The sequence below is a fragment of the Rhinopithecus bieti genome, unplaced genomic scaffold (assembly GCF_001698545.2).
Source record: "Rhinopithecus bieti isolate Rb0 unplaced genomic scaffold, ASM169854v2 scaffold_2888, whole genome shotgun sequence".
Lineage (NCBI taxonomy): Eukaryota > Metazoa > Chordata > Mammalia > Primates > Cercopithecidae > Rhinopithecus > Rhinopithecus bieti.
This window is the reverse complement of record NW_016804209.1, coordinates 3,549,676-3,570,512: the sequence shown is the minus strand read 5'-3', so window position 1 is coordinate 3,570,512 and position 20,837 is coordinate 3,549,676. Positions and strand designations below refer to the sequence as shown.

The 20,837-nt window shown below is 39.8% G+C and overlaps 1 protein-coding gene across 8 annotated transcripts in view; it reads left to right on the top strand.

The window, feature by feature from the left end:
- PSD3 (pleckstrin and Sec7 domain containing 3) overlaps positions 1 to 20,837 on the top strand; it is a 720,908-nt gene that overhangs the window by 357,165 nt on the left and 342,906 nt on the right. For all 8 annotated transcript variants that reach the window (XM_017867267.1, XM_017867272.1, XM_017867266.1 and 5 more), the window contains one exon: positions 19,242 to 20,352. In XM_017867267.1, the coding sequence (XP_017722756.1) occupies positions 19,242 to 20,352 (1,111 nt within the window). The remainder of the gene's footprint in view (positions 1 to 19,241; positions 20,353 to 20,837) is intronic.

The window sequence follows — 20,837 nt, the reverse complement described above, 5'->3', positions numbered from 1 at the left end:
GCCCGTCTCGGCCTCCCAAAGTGCTGGGATTACAGGCTTGAGCCACCGCACCCGGCAACTTTCTGTATATTCTTAAGGTTGCTAAACTTTCTCTATATTCTTGGTTTGTAAAAAGGAATTAATACTCAATATACCCCAAAGTTAGGGTGAGGATGTTTTTCTCAAAAAGATATCAGAAAAGAGGGAGTGGTCTTACATTAAGTTCTTAAAGTGTTCTGTATTAGGGATCCTCTTTTGATTATTTTGATTAACAAAGAATTCTTTGGAGAAAACGTATGAGCTTGAAATAACTACAGATAATGTCAGTTTGGAATGCTTATGGAGATCACTAGAACAGGGTAAAAAGAGGGAGAAAACAAATTGAACACATGTTTAGTCATTATTTCTGGGAAAATGCTCTGAGAGGTGCAGGTGTCGGATGTGGGATAAACTAGCTTCTTAAAGATGACTTTTCTAGGTCATACATGTGGTAAGTGATGTTCAGATCACTGCTAGTGAATGGATACCGTAGGTTAGGATAGAATTTCCATCACACATTAAAAAATTGCTGTATCTGAAATAACTTAGACAGAACTAAAGATGCAAGATAAGGAGACTCTAGTGGTAGCAAAGATCCTTACGACAAATTACACATGAAAAGCTTGAACAAAATCATTTCCTGAAGTGGAAGTGAACAAAAACAGGCATTTATTTATTGTTTTAATGTATTACGTGATTTTTATATAAGCAAATTAAAGTAATAAAATATTATAAAGAGCCATTTGATTATTTCATCCATCCTAAAAATTTAAATATGCAATATGGCCAATAACTTTTTGCCCCATTGGAATTTATGGACTACCTAATAGTTATTTAGAGTTGCCTTATATTTAGGTATACCTGATACCTACCTGGTAGGGGGGGTTTTAAGGATTAAATGAAACAATTAATTGGGTGTCTACGATGTAGCAAGCATTACCTATAGTAAGCTCTGGGTTAACAGGGACTGACAGAGTCCTGCTGTGAGACCTGCTTCCTGCTCTTCTTTGATCTTTCCTTTCTATCACAGGCTGGGTTAGGGCACAGAAACTGGTAGTTGAGAGTTTCTTAGAAAGTGACAGGGGAGGCTTGAGAGGTGAAGAGCATCTTGCTTGGTCCCTGGAAGACAGGAATCTCAAAATGTTCATTGTGACTTTCTGACAGTCGACCCTTTTTCTCTTTGTTCTCCCCTCCCACCCTTACTCCCAGTGCAGTTTGCAGTGCAGGGAACACACATCTCTTCTGTTCTGAGAGGGATCACACTCAGTAACTCAAGACAATGAGCTTAGCTAACTTTGTTCATCTGTCAGGTAGCTCTAGGACAGTTGTAGAACTTTGCAGGTGACTTGTAATGACCTCTTTATTACATGTAATGTTTCCAGCATGCAAACGTTTTATACCGTATGTTTCCCAATGAGCGTACCAGGAGGGTTGTATGTATACCCTTTATAAGTTAAATTTCACTTTTGAGGTTTTCTTTTCTTTTCAAAACAGCGTATTAGGGTACAGAGCTCTGGCATGACTATCATTATTGACAGGTTTTGGTTTTTCACCTCTCTCCTCTCTCCTCACTTGGATTTATTTCACATAATATCTTCTTGGCATTCTGATTGTCTCTCTAGATTAAGCTTGAACAGTTAGATGTACCTTGTAATGGAGACAACAGACTAAAATACAAACACTCAATTTTTATAAGCCTTACATTGGCATTGAATTTTTTTTGAAGATCTATGAACCAGACTGAAAAAGTAAATAAATGTGAGCTAGGAAAACTGATTTCTTGTTTACTGGAACTTGCTCAGTGAAGGAAAAGTTATTTCACATTAGGAATCATTGTTACCAGTTCCTCCAATAATCTTATTGTCTCCTGCATGGATCCTGTGGTTTAAAAAGGTAACAATAAAACAGAGGATGTTATGGTAATAAAACTCGGTATCGTGCAGTCAGTCTAGATTTGTGAAAAAGTTGTATTTCTGAAAGTCTTATATCAGGTTGGGTGATAATAGCTAGCTTGCTTGCCTGCTTGTACTACTTTACTTGAAATTTTTGAGAAATAACACATTATATCAAATGAAAATTTGTTTCCTATAGTTTGTCATTTCCAAACTAAACAGCCAAAGTGCTAGTGACTTTAGAGTCTGGAAATACATTGTACATTTGAAATTTTGTTCCTGATAATTTTGTTCCTGAAATTTTGTTAGTGAGTAATCATTTGTTCCTCTTAAAATTTTGTTCTAAAATTTGTACATGGGGTTTTAAAAAATTCAGTTATGGTGAGACATCCAGACATGGAAATGACTGTTAGGAAAGAGGTTTACACTCACAGATCCCTAGACACAGGAGGCCCAGTACATTGCGCAGGGCCACGCAGGAAACAGTACATCGCGCAGGGCCACGCAGGAAACAGTACATCGTGCAGGGCCACACAGGGAAGCACCAGGTTGGGATGGGAGCCAGAGATGGAAGATGGGGGAGCATAGCCCAGAGCCTTTATTGGTTTTTTTGCAGAAGGGAATGGGCAAGACAGGGTAGCCAAGCTGAGTAAGTTTAAGATTGGCTAGTTTGAGTAATTTTGGCAGGCTTTGGGCTATAGGGGTGGTCCCTGGTTGTCCAGGTCCTGGGCCTGGGTGATTTAGGACAGGGGGAATATTACCTTGCTGTGGCTCTGGATTGGTTGGTTTGAATCACAGGCACGCTCGCACAGGGGTCTTTTCTATCTCTAGGAATTAGCCAGCCCTGGGAGGAACAGTCTGTCCACAGTCAAGGCCCCAAATGCCAGAGTATCAAGAACACAGAGAATGAGAGAATATAATCAATACAAACAAAACAAAACAATTGAGGAGTTGAAGATGGCACTGCTAAGCAGGTGCTGTTTCTGTGCATGTTTTTAAGAATGGTGCTGTAAAAGACTAGAGAACATCTAAGTAATTTATTTCTGAGTTTTACATTTTGAAATGGTGTTTTAGTGGGTTAGTCAAAGAAAGTGTTAACTAAAACCTAACGTGATATGCTAGACATTTGGAAAACTTGAATTCAGTAACTTGACCCATGTAAATTTCTCTCCCATGTGAAGATGGTGGGCAGGGGTAGGAGGTCTGTGGTACGTATGAGGTGCTTTCTGCTTGGTCCCCCCAGCTTATGGGATGCTCACAGTTTTGCAGGGCTGCTTCACTTCTAGCTCCGTCTTCTGAATTCCAGGCATAAGGAAGAGGGAGAGCAAAAGGGTGCTTACCCGTCTTTCCTCCCCTTAGGAGGAGCGGTCTTAGAAGGCTTGCCCAACAAATTCAGCTTACATCTCATAGGGAATTGGTGATTCACGGATTGGTTAGTGTTTGTATGAAGGCAACAAAGGTTGTCCTTTCTGTTGTTCAAACCAACTCAAAAAATAGCTCTTCTTTGAGAGGAGTTTGAAAAGAGAAGTGGGTAGGTTTTTTTTGTTTTTGAGACGGAGTCTCGCTCTGTCGCCCAGGCTGGAGTGCAGTGGCACTATCTCGGCTCACTGCAAGCTCTGCCTCCCGGGTTCACACCATTCTCCTGCCTCAGCCTCCTGAGAAGCTGGGACTACAGGCACCCGCCACCACGCCCGGCTAATTTTTTTTTATTTTTATTTTTAGTAGAGACGGGGTTTCACCATGTTTGCCAAGGTGGTCTTGATCTCCTGACCTCGTGATCTGCCCACCTCGGCCTCCCAAAGTGCTGGGATTACAGGTGTGAGCCACCGCGCCCGGCCAGAAGTGGGTAGTTTTATAAGAGATGTAATCATAGTGAAAGTCATGGTGATTATAGTAACAGTAATAAAAACTTGAGCTTTTATTCTATACTGGCTGCTACTCTGAGTGCTTTATAGATTTGTGTGTATAGTCCGTTTAGTCCTCAGAAAACCCCATTATTATTCTCGTTTTTTTTCAGATGGAAATTGAGGCTCACAGAGGTTACATAACTTGCTCAAGGTAACATAATTGGAAAGTGATGGAATCCAGATTAATAGCCGAGATTGTGTGTTTTGACCACGTGGTTTTACCGATCTGTAATTGAAACACCTCTAGCTCAGAGATAAGCAAGCCAAAGCTGGAAAGTTTTAAGGCATTGGCCCAAGGTCACCCCGGTAGTCGGCACTGAGCTTCTGCTTCTGAGTTTATTTCCACTACCCTGGTGTGCTTTCTCTAGATGCACACTCTCATCTGTATCCTCTTATATTTGGGCCAGCCTTCTTGAGAGGTGGCTATTTTTGGCTTGCTATGGTTCTGAATCCTGAACATTATATTCTTTCTTTAGACTTCTTTTACTTGGCAAGGAATCCCCCCAGAGGCACTTTAGCTTAGGGGTAGGGAGGGTGGACTTCAGAGGCACATTGCCTGTGTTTGAATCCTGGTTGTGCCAGCGTTAGCCGTGTGATCTTGGACAAGTCACATACCTCTCTTGAGTTTTAGTAGTCTCATCTATAAAATGGGTTAATCATAGTAGCCATCCCACAGGGCTGCTAGTAGAAATAGATGAATTAATACAATAAAACTGCTTAGTGTAGTGTCTGACACATAAGTAAATACTTTCTATCCTGATTATGTTATTACTTGTCAGAAACATTCTCCGAGTTAAACCTAACACGTTTTCCAGCACCCTGTTTGGCACTCAGTAAATGTAAATGGAATGAATGAAAGCAACTGTGAAGTGGTTTGTATTGTCAGCCCATGCGTCTCATACTGGTTGGAAATATTAGGATTGCAGAAGATTGGAATTTTCATGTTATTTTTAATATTTGTATTAATAGCCATTGTCACTATTAAGGATCGATAATATTACAGCATCTTACTCATCTTGTGCTACTTTCCACCTCACTTCACTTTTCTCGTGTATAAAACTATTAGTTTTTACGTTTGGTGCTTTTACTGAGATGGTGTTGAAAGGCATTGTATACATCCAAGGTATTATAAGTGATACAAAAGTTGATGGCTTCATATTTAAAAATGGATGTTACTGGTTTTGAACCTTTTCATGTCACATTTCCAAGTAACGGCAATCACCCATTAAATATGAATTTAATCACAGGAACAAGATACAATCGTCACTAAAATGACTTTAAATGGCAGCATCACTTAGCAGTGAGATAAGGACTGGCAAAGCAGGATTTGTGTCATTCTGCCGCAGCTTTTAAACAATGTATTTGCATTTCCCTTGTCGGTTAAAATAATACAAGAATTAAACCCTTTTAAAGCGAACCTACCCATCTCTTTCCCATGTGTCATTCCTGCATCAGAGAAAATGCTGCATAATACTAAGATGACAGTCCCACCTCTGATGTCACCCAGGATGGTACAATCCTCTCCAAGCCTTTGCTGGGCTTCCTGCTGCTGCACTGGGGGACATGGTTACATTAAAGCTAACTCCCGGCATCTCAATTATCTCCTTGGAAGTAGTTTTCACAAATATAAAAACGCCCTACGGTGGCTGTTTTCGGTAAGCTACCAAGGTAGAGAGCGGCAGAGGCAGACAGAGGGAGAGCAAACGGGAGAACAGGCTGCTTCCGCCTTTGTGACAGGGACTGAGGCAGCAGCTCCTCTCGGCTCGGGTTCCAAGTGCTCAAAGTGCTTCCATTTACATCACCGTGTGCAGTGCAGGGCAAAAGGGGCTGCCAGGAAATCTGAAACTAATTTGCTTCCAGTTGACTAGAACAGCATATTTTGAATTAGCTTGCTTCTTTTTAAGCTAACTTTTCTCAAGCGTTAAACTGATGAACTGGGCATTTTCTATGATCAATGGGTAACTGCTGGAGCTACAGTAATCTCTGTGAGTAACCTCTATTTGTAGGTCTATGCAGGCAAATATATTTTTATATATCTATTTCTTTTAAATGCTGCTGTGAAAGTATCCGTCTGTACTATTGAGTGCTTTTGCTTACTAGTCTTGTCTTTCGAGCGTCCCAGTAGGAGACCCCTGGGGCTAGACCAGGTTCTGCTGAATCCAGACATAGAGGGAGAGCATTTTGCATTTATTCAGGGATGCCCATGCCAACCATTCTTTAATTCCCAGTCATCAGAGAGATGCCACCTGCCCTCTGAATGCCTATGCCCAGCACCTCACCTGGCTGTACCTGGAATGTTGATTTCAGCATGTGACATTGAATTTTTCAAAATTTTTATTTTATATAGAAAGCAGAATATTCTTACCTGTAATCTTAACTTCCTTTCATTTTTTTTTTTCCCCACCAGCTTTCCTGGGAACACACAATTCTGTCACCCTATTTCTGCTCCCTGTTTGTGATATATTATATAGACAGAAAGAGAGAAAACAGGCTACCCCTCCAGTTTTAGAAAGACATAATGTAGTGCTGGATGGGAATAGGGGAGGAGTTTCTCTTAAAGAGCTCAAACTGCTTTCCATCTGTGTGCCTGAAGTACAGCTTAGTATCTGAATAGCCTTGAAGGGAATAAGGTTAGCTCAAAGGTAGCACCAAAAATGTGCTGGAAACACGGTAGTTGAGACTGAGATAGAATCTTTACTGGAAGTTTGTAACAGGTATCTCAGTTTACACACAGGGATGTGTTTTTCCTGTTTGTTAAAAGTGTGGCTTTTATAGTAATTCAAGTAATTTATTTCTCTCTCACCATGGAAACTGACTTTCAACTCTCTGTAAAATTTGCATTTCTAGATATACTTGGGATAATTGTTTATGTCAGATTGTAGCCTGAATCCTTAGTGAAACTGTGGGTCTCCTATTGAGCATGAAAACTGCTGGCTGCAAATGTGGATCAGCTGAGTCCTGAGTCGGCTACACACTGGAGGCTGAGTGAGGTGGCATGTTTACCACTGCACCTAACATCTGTCTTCATAGACAGCAGTTGAAAGAAGTCCACAGCTGCAGTTGATCATCACTGCTAAGAACTGCAGCTGCTTGGCATTCATAATTAGTTTTTAAAGAATTGTATCATTTTTTGAAACATCAAATTCTTAAATGTCACAATATTTCCTACATATATAAGAAACAGTTTGTATTAATCTTACCATATCTGTGTTAATTTTAGCAGAAGAAAGCTTGCTGTGAGCCAGACTGCAGGGTTATGTAAAAGTTTAGTTTAAACTTTTTTTTTTTTTTTTTGGCTTTTAAAATAAAATTTAAAGAGTCAGTAAAGAGAGAGAAATTTTACAGTTGGATTTTTAAAAGCATGGGTTCCCCAACAGAGAGTAGAAAATGGACAGAATGGATGAAATCGGAGGGGCATCTCTGATCAGAAGGTAAAAGGCTGAAAGGAGAAGCACAAGATGTAGATACAAAAACCAGAAGTTATGACAAAGAGAGGCAGACAAGAGTGGAGAACTCCACTGGTTGAAAAAAGGAAACCAGCTTTGAAAAACATCGATTTTAAAGATGAGCTCAAATTCAGCCCGCACAGCTTAGTGCTGCTTCTCTGTAACGAGGAACAGTGCTCTGCACAGTTGCAGAGGCTTGGGTTTAAAATTAATGGGCTGTTCCCTGTCTCACTCAAGCTTCCCTTTGGTCTGCTGTATGTGGTGCCACTCCTGAGCTCACAGAGCTGCCTCTGAAATTGACTGAATGGTAAACTAGTATCATTTCTCTAGGGATTAGAGCTGATTAAGAAAAATTGGGTTCTGAATCATTAGTATGTGAAATTTAGTTTGCCGTAAGCACAGCTGTAACTATTAATCACTGGGGAAAGAGTGTCCAGTTAAAGGGATAGTTTCTGTTTGTGTGCACAAGTTAGAAGCTTGTGTAGTGGTTGGCAGGCCTTTTCCTGTTTATTCCCCCCCCACCCCAACACATAAACAACTCAAATATCTGTGCCTTTAGCATTATCAGCATCCAGACAATAGCCAGCATCCTGGATTACATATCGTAGCTTTCTTCAAAACGTGACTTTTCTTAGGGCGAAGAGAATGTCTCAAAACATAATGCACTTAGATTACTCATTTAGTAATTCTCATTACTCATACTCATTTTCAGTTGTTTTATCATACCAAATTTATTTTCTATTGCTGGGCAAAATGGGTTAGATTGTCCTCTTGTTTTATGTTAATACAAATTTTACTATTGCATTGCAAATTTGAGTCATATATCACTGTGTTGCTGGTGAAGTCTATTGATTATTAAACATAAAAACATTGATCGTTATTACAGTTAAGGATTATAGTTACTTATAGATGAAATGCATTTGAGATTTCTTTTTTTTTTTAACTCTGCAAGGGTTGCTCTTTATATTTGTTTTGTAAATTAAGCATTTATCTTCCAATCTTACAGATTTATGAAATTTCCCATTAAGGGATCAGAGTGGTCACTGTTTTTCCTGCCCTCGTCTTTGGAGCTGAATTCCTTTCTGACAAGTCAGGGGAGTGTGTTTTTAAGCTTGCTTTTATAAATTTTCAAGTGTTAAAATAGCTTACTAATTTATAGTTTTCTTATATTCACATAATATTAACATAAGTTTTAAGGTGTTTGCTAACTGATATTCATTAGGGAACAGAGAACACCAAAGGTGTTATTGCATTTATGAATATCATATGTAGAAAGGAGGAAAAACAGATTATTAGTGGCTGGGTTAGCCATCATTTATAAAGGATTAAAAATCCGATGAACTATACTCATAGGAAATACATTATAAGACCCTTAGTGCATTCTCCATAGGACCTTATCAAACTGAATTTCCCCATACATTTCTATTTTACAAGCAATGCATCCAAAGATATGAACATTAAAACCTTGGGAAAGTATTCTGGTTTTTAAAACTTGAAAAGTCCTTGCGCTTCCCTGAGCCCATTTCTTTAAGTTCCAATGTAATTTTTTTAAGCCTGTGTACAAATAGTAATATATAGGTTTTGACTAATGGTCAAGTTCACATTTGCAGTTATTTTATGATCTTTTTGTGTAAGAAGAGAGTCATTGGCCATTCATTGTGAGAGAAATTTACTATGAGCTATAAAATGAAGAAGGAGTCATATTACAGCAGAGGCAGTTCTCTTCCTCTCTTGGAAAGGGTCCGGGGGCAGTTGCTAATTTGAGGGTAAACCCAGACCAGAATGATCAAGTGTTTCTCTTTGCAGGAATGAGATTGATTTCTTGGAACTTACTTTAGTTGACGTCTATTTGATTGAACAGTTGGACCTCTGAGTTAGGAAGCAGGCAGTTGTGATCTCTTTTAAAATAAAAAAGTAGGCAGTAAATGTAGTCAGAATGACTTGTAGATATTGTTGTTTTCCGGAGCAGTGTTTCTTATCCTGTAACATACATATGAATCCTCTGGGATTCTTGTTAGAAACCAACAGGATTCTGATTGGGAATGTCTGAGGTGGTGCCTGAGAGTCTGAATTTCTAACAAGCCTCTTTGGTGGTATCTATGCTGCTTTCTCAAGGCTACACTGAGTAAAAAGGCTCTAGGACAGCACTGTCAAATAGAGCTTCCTGTGGTGATGGAAATGTGCTCTGTATATAGATAGACATATAGATACCTATATCTCTGTATAGTGGAGTATGGTAGGTATTAGCTACATATGGTATGGAACACTAAGGAACTACATTTTCAATTTTATTAAATTTTAAGTAACTTAAATGTAAATGGAAATAGGCTTATGTGGATATAGCTACCAACTTGGACAACACAGTGTTAGAAATCCATTGAGAAATTTATACTTAATGGTGATAGCTCATGTAGGGTCATACTGAATTCTAGAATAGGCTGAGATTATCTCCACTGAAATTTACCACTGCCTGAACTTTGTTTGCGAGCAGACAGTATATATAGATGGAGGTGCTGGGTTGTAAGCTCCTTGATGACAGAGGCCAAGTTGCTCTTGTTTGTTGCTCTTCTCTCTGCCGCTTGATGCATTCATGGTCCACAAGAAATGTCTGCTGAGTAAATGAGAGAAAGAGCTGGCTCTCACATCAGGAAGCACCCTACTGTTTCCCGAATCCTTTTCAAGCCTGGACTTAGAAGCAGCAGGTAGGACTTGGGTGACAGTAACATGTAGTATTTTGCTTGTGTTTAAGGAGGCTGTTTTTTTGCTTCTGTCTTGAAGTTTTTTGTTTGTTTGTTTGTTGAGACAGGGTCTTGCTGTGTTGTCCAGGCTGGAGGGCAGGGGCACAATCAGAGTTCATTCCTGCCTCAACCTCCCAGGCTAAAGCAATCCTCTAACCTCAGCCTCCTAAGTAGCCGGGAGCACAGGCACACATCACCACGCCTGGCTAAGTTTTTAAATTTTTCGTAGAGATGAGGTCTCCCTGTTTGCCCAGGATGGTCTTGAACTCCTGAGCTCAAGTGAACCTCCTGCCTCAAGCTCCCAAAGTGTTGGGATTACAGGTGTGAGCCACCGCATCTGGCTTTCAGCTGCTATTAATTGGTATCCTATGGGTTCTGGGACATTCATAATTGATTGATTCAACAAAAATATCCATTTTGCTAGGTAATATTGTTATAGGCTCTGGAGATATAGTTGTAAAGAAAGCAAATAAAGTTCTTACCTTTTAGAGTTTATATTTTTGTGGCAACAAAGCAATACAAGACAAAACAAAAACCTTTTTCTAAAAAATGGCACGACTGGTCCCAGGTTCTAGAAAATATATGTGTATGGAATCCGTAATTGTGGCTCTCCTGAAGAACCTAGGCATAGATGTGACTGTCATAGAGTCTTGGGAAATGTATGTCCTATTGCTGAGAATCCCTCATGAAAACGGTTTTATCTAGTTCAAATTTCAGCTTACAGTGACCGAGTCTACAGTAGATGGGGCAAATAGTTCTTGTATTTTGTTTTTCTTGAACTATTGTCTTTTAAGGAGTTTGTTAGCCAGAGTGGAAGAAAACCTGTTTGATTTACTGCTTCTCAAACAGGATAATTCTCAGAAAGGCCATGGTTTTTCTGCAGTCAGTCTTACAGAACAGACTTATTTTCTCACAATTTGAAGAAATTTCTTTCTATCCCATTCCATTTTATTACGGCTCTGTCCCTGTGTTCCAGAAACAGATGACTACTTAATATATAACCCAGAGCACTCCTAAAATTCATCCTGTTAACATTCAAATGTATCTCATTTCTTTCTCATTATTTAAATCAAAAGAAAAAAGGTCTTTAAAAAAATCAGTGGATTTATATGTCATTGCAGGAAAAGCATATTTGCTAAACAACACGAAACACGATTTGTTAGGAATCTGACCAGATACACAAAGCAGCAGATAAGAGTCTCTGACAGAAAAGTATGGCTTCTAATGGAGTATAAATAGATACCTCCAAAAAGTACATGTATTTCACATGAATGTGAAAACTCTTCTTCTCTCTTCGCTCCTCCACACTCTACACTACATTTTCATTTTTTTAAGGGGAAAATACATGCAGTAAAGTATGAACTCTTAATAATTCACATTCTACTAGTGTGTGGTTTATATTTAGGTAAGTGCTAAAGTTCTTTTTTTATATTTAGCAAGTCCCTAAGTCCCTTTGTCACACATACGAGACCAAATTCGGGTAGGACTAATTCAGGAAGGCTCGCTGGAGAGGAAATGTTTTCGGTGGATTGTTACATTAGTAATAGATGTAGACTGAAAGGGAAAGTGTTAACACGTTTGGTGTAAATGCTCACAGCAGTTGGAAGAGGCCATGTTGAAACTAGAGGGGACTGGGGCAGAGGAGATGAGGAGATGATGGGCATGGATGCTGGTCCAGGTAGAGTGTCGTGGGAGATGCAGCACCCCTCGCCTCTTTGTTCCTGTCTATTCTGCCTGTGTTCTGGCTCTAGCACTCACCATCTCTCACCTGTACTATTGCCAGAAGCCTGCGTGGTTATTCCTGAATCTATGCTTGTACCCTCTCTACTACACCTCCTTCACATTCTACCAAGGCGAGCTTTCTAACATGCCAAACAGACTTCTCAAGTTCTGAAAATACTCACTTTTGAATCCCCTGTGTTTAGTACATAGCAGGTAATCAATATTTGCTGAATGCGTGAATGAATTTTGGAAACAATGGGCATTTAATAGGAAGTATCTATGGCCCTATTTTAAAAGGGAGTAGCTGAAAAAAATCTTAAAAGAAGAATTTGGCCTTTTTTAAAAAAAATAATTATCTTAGCATATAGTCCCAATTTTTAAACATAAGGAATAAATCAGAAATTCTAAGTAAAAGGTCAGGATTGATACTCTGCCATATTTTGTGTGTTGTTAAAGATAGTCAAGTTGCGATAACCAATACAAACAGCAAAAATAAACTGCTTGTGGGGTGTGACAGAGGGTGCCTTATTTGAAAGGCAATTCTTGCTCTTATGCTGAATCCTTAGGGACATGATGATTAAGGCTGTTTCTACCCAGAAGCTACAACTAAAACATTTCTGGTTTTATTCTTCATTATATTTGTTAACATTACTGCTCTTAGAAATGATGGTCTTGGCTGAATGCATTAGTTCACGCCTGTAATCCCAGCACTTTGGGAGGCCAAGGTGGGAGGATCACTTGAGCCCAGGAGTTCAAGACCAGTCTGGGCAACATAGAGAAACCCTGTCTCCTCAAAAAAATAAAAAAATAAAAATTAGCTGGGCGAGGTGGCACATGCCTGTGGTTCCAGCTGCTCCGGAGGCTGAGGCTGGAGGATCACTTGAGCACAGATGGAAGTTGAGGCTGCAGTGAGCTATGATCATGCCACTGCACCCCAGCTGGGCAACACAGTGACACCCTATCTCAAAAAAGCAAAAACGCAATGATGAATGAGGGTCTCTCACAGTTCAGTGTCCCTGAGTCGCTCCCAGGCTTTTAATCCTGAGAGACAGAAGACTAGAAATTTAGTCCTGACCTACAGTTCCAGAACAGTACTTTACTGAACATCATTTTATTGACCTTGGTTAGGTCATTTCGCTTCTCAGAACATTTGTCTTCCCTTGTCTATTCCAGTTCTTAGAACAGTAAACATAGACCAGGAGAAACTACTCAAATATTTAATAATAAAGCAAGCAGTCTGTCATGCAGGGCTTTGCCTCGCCCTTTCTCCCTCTTATCTGACCTCATTTTCTTTGACCGGTTGCCAAGTTGTTAGATCAGACATCACAAGCACTTGCCCACAATTGTTGCATTTGCTGCCCCTTTCTGAGGGACATTTCAATGAAAACTGCTAAAAATGGGGTGAAGGAATGATCAGATTTCTCGGAGGCCCCTTGATATCTTTTGGTCACTTCTCTTGGGGCCACTATTCAGTTGTGTTTTTTTTTTCAGAGAGCAATTGAAACTGTTAAAGCAAAGTGGGCTCCCAAGTGACTAAGTTTCACTTTTCTTCCCTTTGTTGAATGGATTTCACTGTAATATGTATTGGTGCTGTTGATAAATATAGCTTCAGCGGCCACTATGGTCAGTTTTCTTAAAACACTTCATGATGGGTTAAACATTATTGCCTTTGGAAGCTTTAAGGTGTGAGTAACATTATGCTCATTTGTTTTGTATATTTACACTGTATATACCATACAGCGAAAGTCTTTTTGACATTTAGGTATACAGAGGAGAGGACTTTTTTCAAGAGTTGGTGAGCAAGAGAAGGCTTAATTAAGGGCAGGGGATTTGGCTTAGGTCTTGAAATGTGAAAATAATCTGATTTATGCTGAAATGGGAAGAAAAAGTATGTCAGGTAGAGAAAAAAAGTTGAACAAAGGCAAAGGAGCATGTGTATATCTACTCATTCAGAATGGATGTATGCTTAAGGTTATTTCCAGTGTGTCTTAGGATTAGAAGAAATCTTTTCAGGGTATTCATGGGCTGCCCCCTCCTTCAGTTTCGAGGCAGTGGTATAACATGTGAAAAGGAGTTGAGAGAGACTAGATTAGGAAAGATGGATTGGCATTGTAAAGGAAGAAGTAAAGCTTTTATCCACAGACAACATGATCTGGTATGTAGAATCCTGAGGAATCTATAAATATGTTATTATATGCTCCAAGTTAAGCAAGATTGTAGGATGTAAGATTCACATACAGCAACAAATTGAATTTCTGTACACGGCTAATGAATGATCTAAAGAAATTTGAAAAGCAGTATCAAAAGAAATAGAATCTTAGGGGAATACATTGAAAATCTGTACATTTAAAATTATAAAAAAAAGCATGGCTAAAAGAAATTAAAGAAGATTAAATAAATGAAAAGACAGCCCATGGTCATGGAACAAAAGATGTAATAGTAATACTATTAAGAAGTCGATACTGTATATATTAATTGCAGCCCCTATCAAAATCACAGCTGTCTGACGAGTTGATTCTAAAAGTCATGGGAAATTCAGGGGGCCCAGAGTGACCAAAACAACCTGGAAAAGGAAGAACAAGGTTGGAGGAGACTCACACTTCCAGATTTCACTTACTGCAAAGCTACAGTAGTGAAGACAGTGTTATTCTGGCGTAAAGATAGGCATCTAGCCAGGTGTGGTGCTTCATGCCTGTAATCCCGACACTGGAAGGCTGAGGTGGGAGGGATGATCACTTGAGCCTAGGAGTTCAAGACCAGCCAGGGCAGTGTCTCTTAAAAGAATGAAAAATTGTCCAGGTATGGTGGTGCACGCCTATAGCCCCAGCTACTCAGAAGGCTGAGGTGGGAGGATCACTTGAGTTCAGGAGGTCAAGACTGCAGTGAGCTGTGATTGCACCATCGTACTCCAGCCAGGGTGGCAGAGTGAGATCCTGTCCAAAAAAAAAAAAAAAAAAGATAGGCATCTAGCTCAATGGAATCGAGAGTCCAGAAGTCAACCTTTGCATATATATTAATATATGTATATGATTGATTTTTCACATGGGCACCAAGACTTTTCAATGGGGAAAGAATAGTCTTTTCAACAGATAGCGCTGGGAGAACTGGATATCCACATACAAAATAATGAAGTTGGATTTCTACTTCACATCATATACAAAAATTAATTCAAATTGGATGAGAGAGCTAAATGTAATAGCAAATACTGCAAAACTCTTAGAAGACAACGTAAAAGTAATCTTTGTGACCTTGGTTTAGACAATGATTTGCTACATATGATACAAAAAGCACAAGAGACCAAAGGAAAAACAGATAATTTGGATTTCAGCAAAATTAAAAACTTTGGTGCTTCAAAAGACACTATCAATTAAGTGAAAAATGACCACTCACAGAATGGGAGAGAACATTTGCAAAGTATGTATCTAATAAAGAACTTATATCCAGAATAGATAAAGAACTCCTATAACTCAGTAATAAAAAGACAAATAATTCAGCCATCAAATGGGCATGTCTCTAAAAAAGATGTACGAATGGCCAAAAAACACATGACAAGGTGCTCAACATAGTTAGTCATTAGGGAAATGCAAATGAGAATCATAGTGAGATACCACTTCTAGGATGTCTGTAACAATGAAGAGACAATCATAGACTCTTAGACATTGCTTGTAGGAATGTAAAATAGTGCAGTTGCTTTGGAAAATTGTTCAGCAGTTTCTTAAAATATTAGACATAGATTTACTATATGATCCAGAAATTTCACTCCTAGGTGTATACAGAAGAGAATCAAAAATATATGTAGACCAGATGCGGTGGTTCATGTCTGTAATGCCAGCACTTTAGGAGACCGAGGCAGGCGTATCCTTTGAGCCCAGGAGTTTGAGACCAGTCTGGGCAATGTGGTGGAACCCCATCTCTGCCAAAAAAAAAAAAAAAAAAAAAAAAAGAAAATCAGCTGGACGTGGTGGTGCATGCCTGTGCCTGTAGTCCCAGCTACTCATGAGGCTGAGGTGGGAAAATGGCTTGAGCCCAGGAGGTCAGGGTTACAGTGAGCCGTGATCGTGCCACTGCACTCCAGCCTGGGTAACAGAGTGAGACCCTGTCTCAAAGAAAAGAAAGAAAAGAAAAAATATATTTAGACCCTGAAACTTATGTACACATTTTTTATTCATAGCAGCCAACAAGTGGAAACAGCTCCAATATCTCATCAATTGATGAATGGCCAAAGTAGACTGTTCGCTTGTGATGACATTATGTGGCAATAATAAGGAATGAAGTTCTCAGCCAGGCTCAGTGGTGCATACGTGTAGTGCAGCTACTTGGGAGGCTGCAGCAGGAGGTCTGCTTGAGACCAGGAGTTTGAGACCAGCCTGGGAACCATAGAGAGACTCTGTCTCTCTTTATAGATACAAAATAATAAAAAAAAAGGAAGGAAGTTCTGATACATGATACAACATGAGTACACCTGATAACCTTGTCCTAGGTGAAAGAAGTCAGACTCATAATGCCGTGTATTGTATGATTGCATTTATATCAAGTGTCCAGACTAGACAATTCCACAGAGACAGAAAGTGTATTGGTAGTTACCAGGGGCTGAGAAAAGCTGAACTGGGGAGTGGCTGCTTATGGATACAGAGTTTTTTGGGGTGAGTGATAAAAATGTTCTGGAATTAGATAGTGGTGATAGTTGTACAGTTTTGTGAATATACTAAAAATGACTGAATCTTAAAAGGTGGAACCATGAACAGACCTACTGCATTCCATACTGAAAGAAATAAAATGTCAATATTCCACCCTAGGAAGACGGCTCTTTATTCTTTTAGCTATCATCTTTTCAATTCATTGTTTGAAAAGTCGCTTCCTTTTCAGATGTAAGCAAGCTACAGTTTATTAGTTCTGTCTTCCGTAGAAGGCATTATAAATACTATCACAGAGAAGTGCTTGTTAGATTCCATCAATACTTGATTCGAATGTAATTTTAAAAATATATTTCAGGTGAGGCATGGTGGCTCATGTGTGTAATCCCAAGGCCAAGGCAGGAGGATCATCTGAGGCCAGGAGTTTGAAACCAGCCTGGGCAACATAGTGAGACCCCATCTCTGCAAAAAATAAAAACGTTAGCAGGGCATGATGGTGCACACCTGTGGTCCCAGCTCCCTGAGAGGCTGGAGTGGGAGGACCACTTGAGCGGAGGAGTTTGAGTTTGCAGTGAACTATGATCGCACTACTGCACTGCAGTCTGGATGATAGAGTAAGACCCTGTCTTTAAAAAAGAAAAAAACGTGTATATATTTCAAATTATTTTACAACATGGAATATGAAACAACATATACTCTCAGATGTATTGCTGTTTAACACACTGGGGGATACCGTGTGTTAAATAGCGATATATCTATTATTAGTAATTGTATCAGTAATTAATAATTGTCAGTTATTAGGATAACTGATGTTTCCAAGTTACCTCATTTAGTGCATGCCTTGGAAATCAAATTTTTTTCTTTTTGGAGATGGAGTCTCACTCTGTCGTCCAGGTTGGACTACAGTGGTGCAATCTTGGCTCACTGCAACCTCTGCCTCCCAGGTTCAAATGATTCTCATGCCTCAGCCTCCCAAGTAGCTGGGATTACAGGCAGAATCAAGTCTTTTTTCAGCCATTTCAGTGTATATATTACCGACATTTATCAAATATTTCACAAAATAGGAAGGTTGTAACTCTGCAGTAGTTTAAAAATAGTCACAATGGCCAGGCACGATGGCTCATGGCTGTAATGCCAGCACTTTGGGAGGCAGAGTCGGGTGGATCATGAGGTCAAGAGATCGAGACCATCTTGGCCAACATGATTAAACCCCATCTCTACTTAAAAAAAAAAAAAAAAAACACAAAAATTAGCTAGGCACGGTGGCACGCACCTATAGTCCCAGCTACTCTGGAGACTGGGGTAGGAGAATCGCTTGAACCCAGGAGGTAGAGGTTGCAGTGAACTGAGATCGTAACACTGCACTCCAGCCTGGAAACAGAGTGAGACTCCATCTCAATAAATAAATAAATAAATAAATAAAATAAATAAATAAAATAAAATAAAATAAAATAAATAAAATGGTAACAACTAATGTCCTCTTTCATAAAGTAGAAGTGAGTACACTGTTTTTCCAGCATAGATGAGGGTTTTCATGATACAAAGTAACCAAAACTAAGTTCAGAAGAAGACTGGATACTGGGACTGATAGGACTATAACTGCTCTCCGTAAACCCCCAATTTAAAGTTTTGGTTTGTTGTCAGAATGTCCCCATCTTCAGTTCTCACTGGCTATCATTTTAACAAGAAAATATTATAAATTTGGTTCAATACAGTGAAGATATACTAGTTAAATGCTGTTTACTTCATATATTGTGGTTCTTCATAAGATGCCACTAAAATTTTATGCAGGTGGTGATCTTACTAATATGTAGAATCTAAAATGTTGAACTCTTGGAAGCAGAAACTAGAATGATAGTTACCAGGGACTGGCAGGTGGTGGGATTGGGGAGGTGTTGGTCAAAGGATACAAAATTGTAGATAGATAGGAGGAATAAATTCAGGAGGTCTGTTGTAGAACATGGTGACTGTAGTTAATAACAATGTATTATAAACTTGAAAATTGCTGAAAGAGTAAGTAGGTTTCAAATGTTTTTACTACACACCAAATATTTGAGGTAAAGTACTGGTATGTTGTTAATTAGCTTGATTTAGCTACTCTACAAGTGTATGCATATATTAAATGCATACATATACACTCATGTTGTATAATATAGATATAAACTTTATATATGTAAACATACGTGTATATATATAAACAAACTATTGTCAATTGAGAAAATAAATGAAATGAGAACAATGAATTTTCTGTAGTTGGGATCCTGGAAATCTTTATCAACGCAGTAAGTGTCTCATTCCATGTTGACTTCATTCTTATTTTTCAGGGATGTTTTGAAAGCATTTTTTCCCTCCACAGAAACCCAACGGTGAAGGGGAGACTTCTGGCAGAAAAAATTACTGACTGAGTTTAAATAGATGATAAGTGTTTTGCAGAGGCTGTCTCAGAGATTGCACTGCACAGATATTGCTGGCTGGGTCATAGGGCTCTTTAGTGCTATGCCCAATGTAAATATTTTAGTTGCTGTTTTATGAGTGGTATTTGGAAGGTGGTACATATCCTTATTGTAATCCCTTTTTGCAAATGAAGCAACTGAGTTACTGAATCCTCACGTATGGGACATCAGAAGCAAAGTTAAATATGGCAGGTGTCATTAGATTGCCCTCTATGCTGAAAGTTTTGTGGTTATACTCATGTAGGCTGAGTAGAAGGGGTCACTGCAGTGTCATGAGAAGTATGTGTTACAGGGTGGTGGGAGGACAGATATAATGCAGTAATCAAGTGAATAAGTATTACTGAGTGCCTAATCTGTGTGAATATGCATCGTTACCTCCTGGGCCCTGTCTTTCTACAACAAATCATGCGTCCATTGTGTTCTTTTCACAGGTGATCATGGAGGAAGCACTTTACTCCCACCAAATGTCACAAATGAATTTCCAGAATATGGGACCATGGAGGAAGGTGGAGATGGCTTAAGGGCTTCTCTGGAGTTCGATGGTGAGACTCTGCCATGCCACCCACAAGAGCAACATGGTGTCCATGCTGCTCTTACTGGCTGCCACTCTGGGCTCGACAGTGTTACAGAAGGACCAAAAGATGTCAGAGAGGCCCCCTCTCAAAGTCACCTCAAGGAACAAAGTTTACAGCCCATTGACTCTTTGATTTCAGCTCTGAAAGCCACAGAAGCCAGAATCATTTCCGGAACATTACAGGCTACAAAGGTACTGGACCAAGATGCTGTTGCTAGTTTTTCAGTTCAGCAGGTGGAAAAAGAGCTGGACATTGCCAGTCATAAAACACAGAGAGTCAACAAACTGCTCCCTGCTGGCCAAAAAAAATCACCAGAAATACCTCTTTCAGCTGAAGTAACGACGGAGGAAAGTTTTTATTTGAGCATCCAGAAGGATCTGACCGCGCTGTTAACTGGAGACACTCAGGCAGAGCTTTCCCAGATAATGAATAATGGGAGGAAGGGGGCTCTCTGTGTGCAGGAGCCATCTTGTCCTGTGGCCTCCCTCGGGAGCTCAGCAGTGACCTGCCACTCGGCAGGCAGTGTTGGTTTCTTAAAAGAGCAGAGGTCTACTCTTGGGAGAGAGCACCCAGGGGGATGTGATCAAAGCAGCTCCATGGGACGCCCAGGCCGGGTCAAACATGTGGAATTTCAAGGAGTGGAGGTACTGTGGACAGGAGGAGATAAGAGAGAGACCCAGCATCCTGTAGATTTTGAGACATCACTGCAAAGAACAGCCTCTCCTGAAAGCAAAGAGTTTTCCAAAGTGCCATGCCATCTCATCTCATCAGCTGGTTTGTGTAATTCAAGTCGTTTAACTGACAATGTTTGGGATGAGTCCTGGAAAGCTCCTTCAGAGAGGCCTGGCGCTAGCTCGGGGACATTTTCCCCTGTGCGTCTTGGTGAGAGTGGAGAGGATGAAGTCTTCCTAAAGGAAAACAAACAGCATCTTGAGAAGACACCTGAACCAGAGAGAGACAAGGAAAGGTGAGCTCCCAGAGTAGCTGTCTGAGATGCCTGGTACTTATCATAGAAAACCATTATCCTGTGCTTGATATGAGAACACAATCACAGAATGTTGGGTCCTTGTTATCATAGAATATAAGAGGAGCTAACTATAAGCTAGGTCCTTCTAAGCTAAGATTCCTCCTAAGCTTCTCAGATATTAAAGTGATCTCGTTATAAAGTCATCCATTAGGCATGGACCAGGGAAACAGAGTTCTGAACAGACTGTGAACACTAAACTGTGAATTCTTTTCTGACATTTTCTTAACATTTGACAGATTTCAAGTTTTCCAACATCAAGGTAACTAACATACTCCACCGTTATCTTTAAGAATATGAAAAGGTTTGGACTCTTTTGACACACCCTGTGTAGCCGGTACTTCCCACCTTGGCATTTCTTCTGGGTATGACACCAATGCCTTCAGTCCAGCCTACATACACGTATGTACACAGAGGTTCTGGGCCCA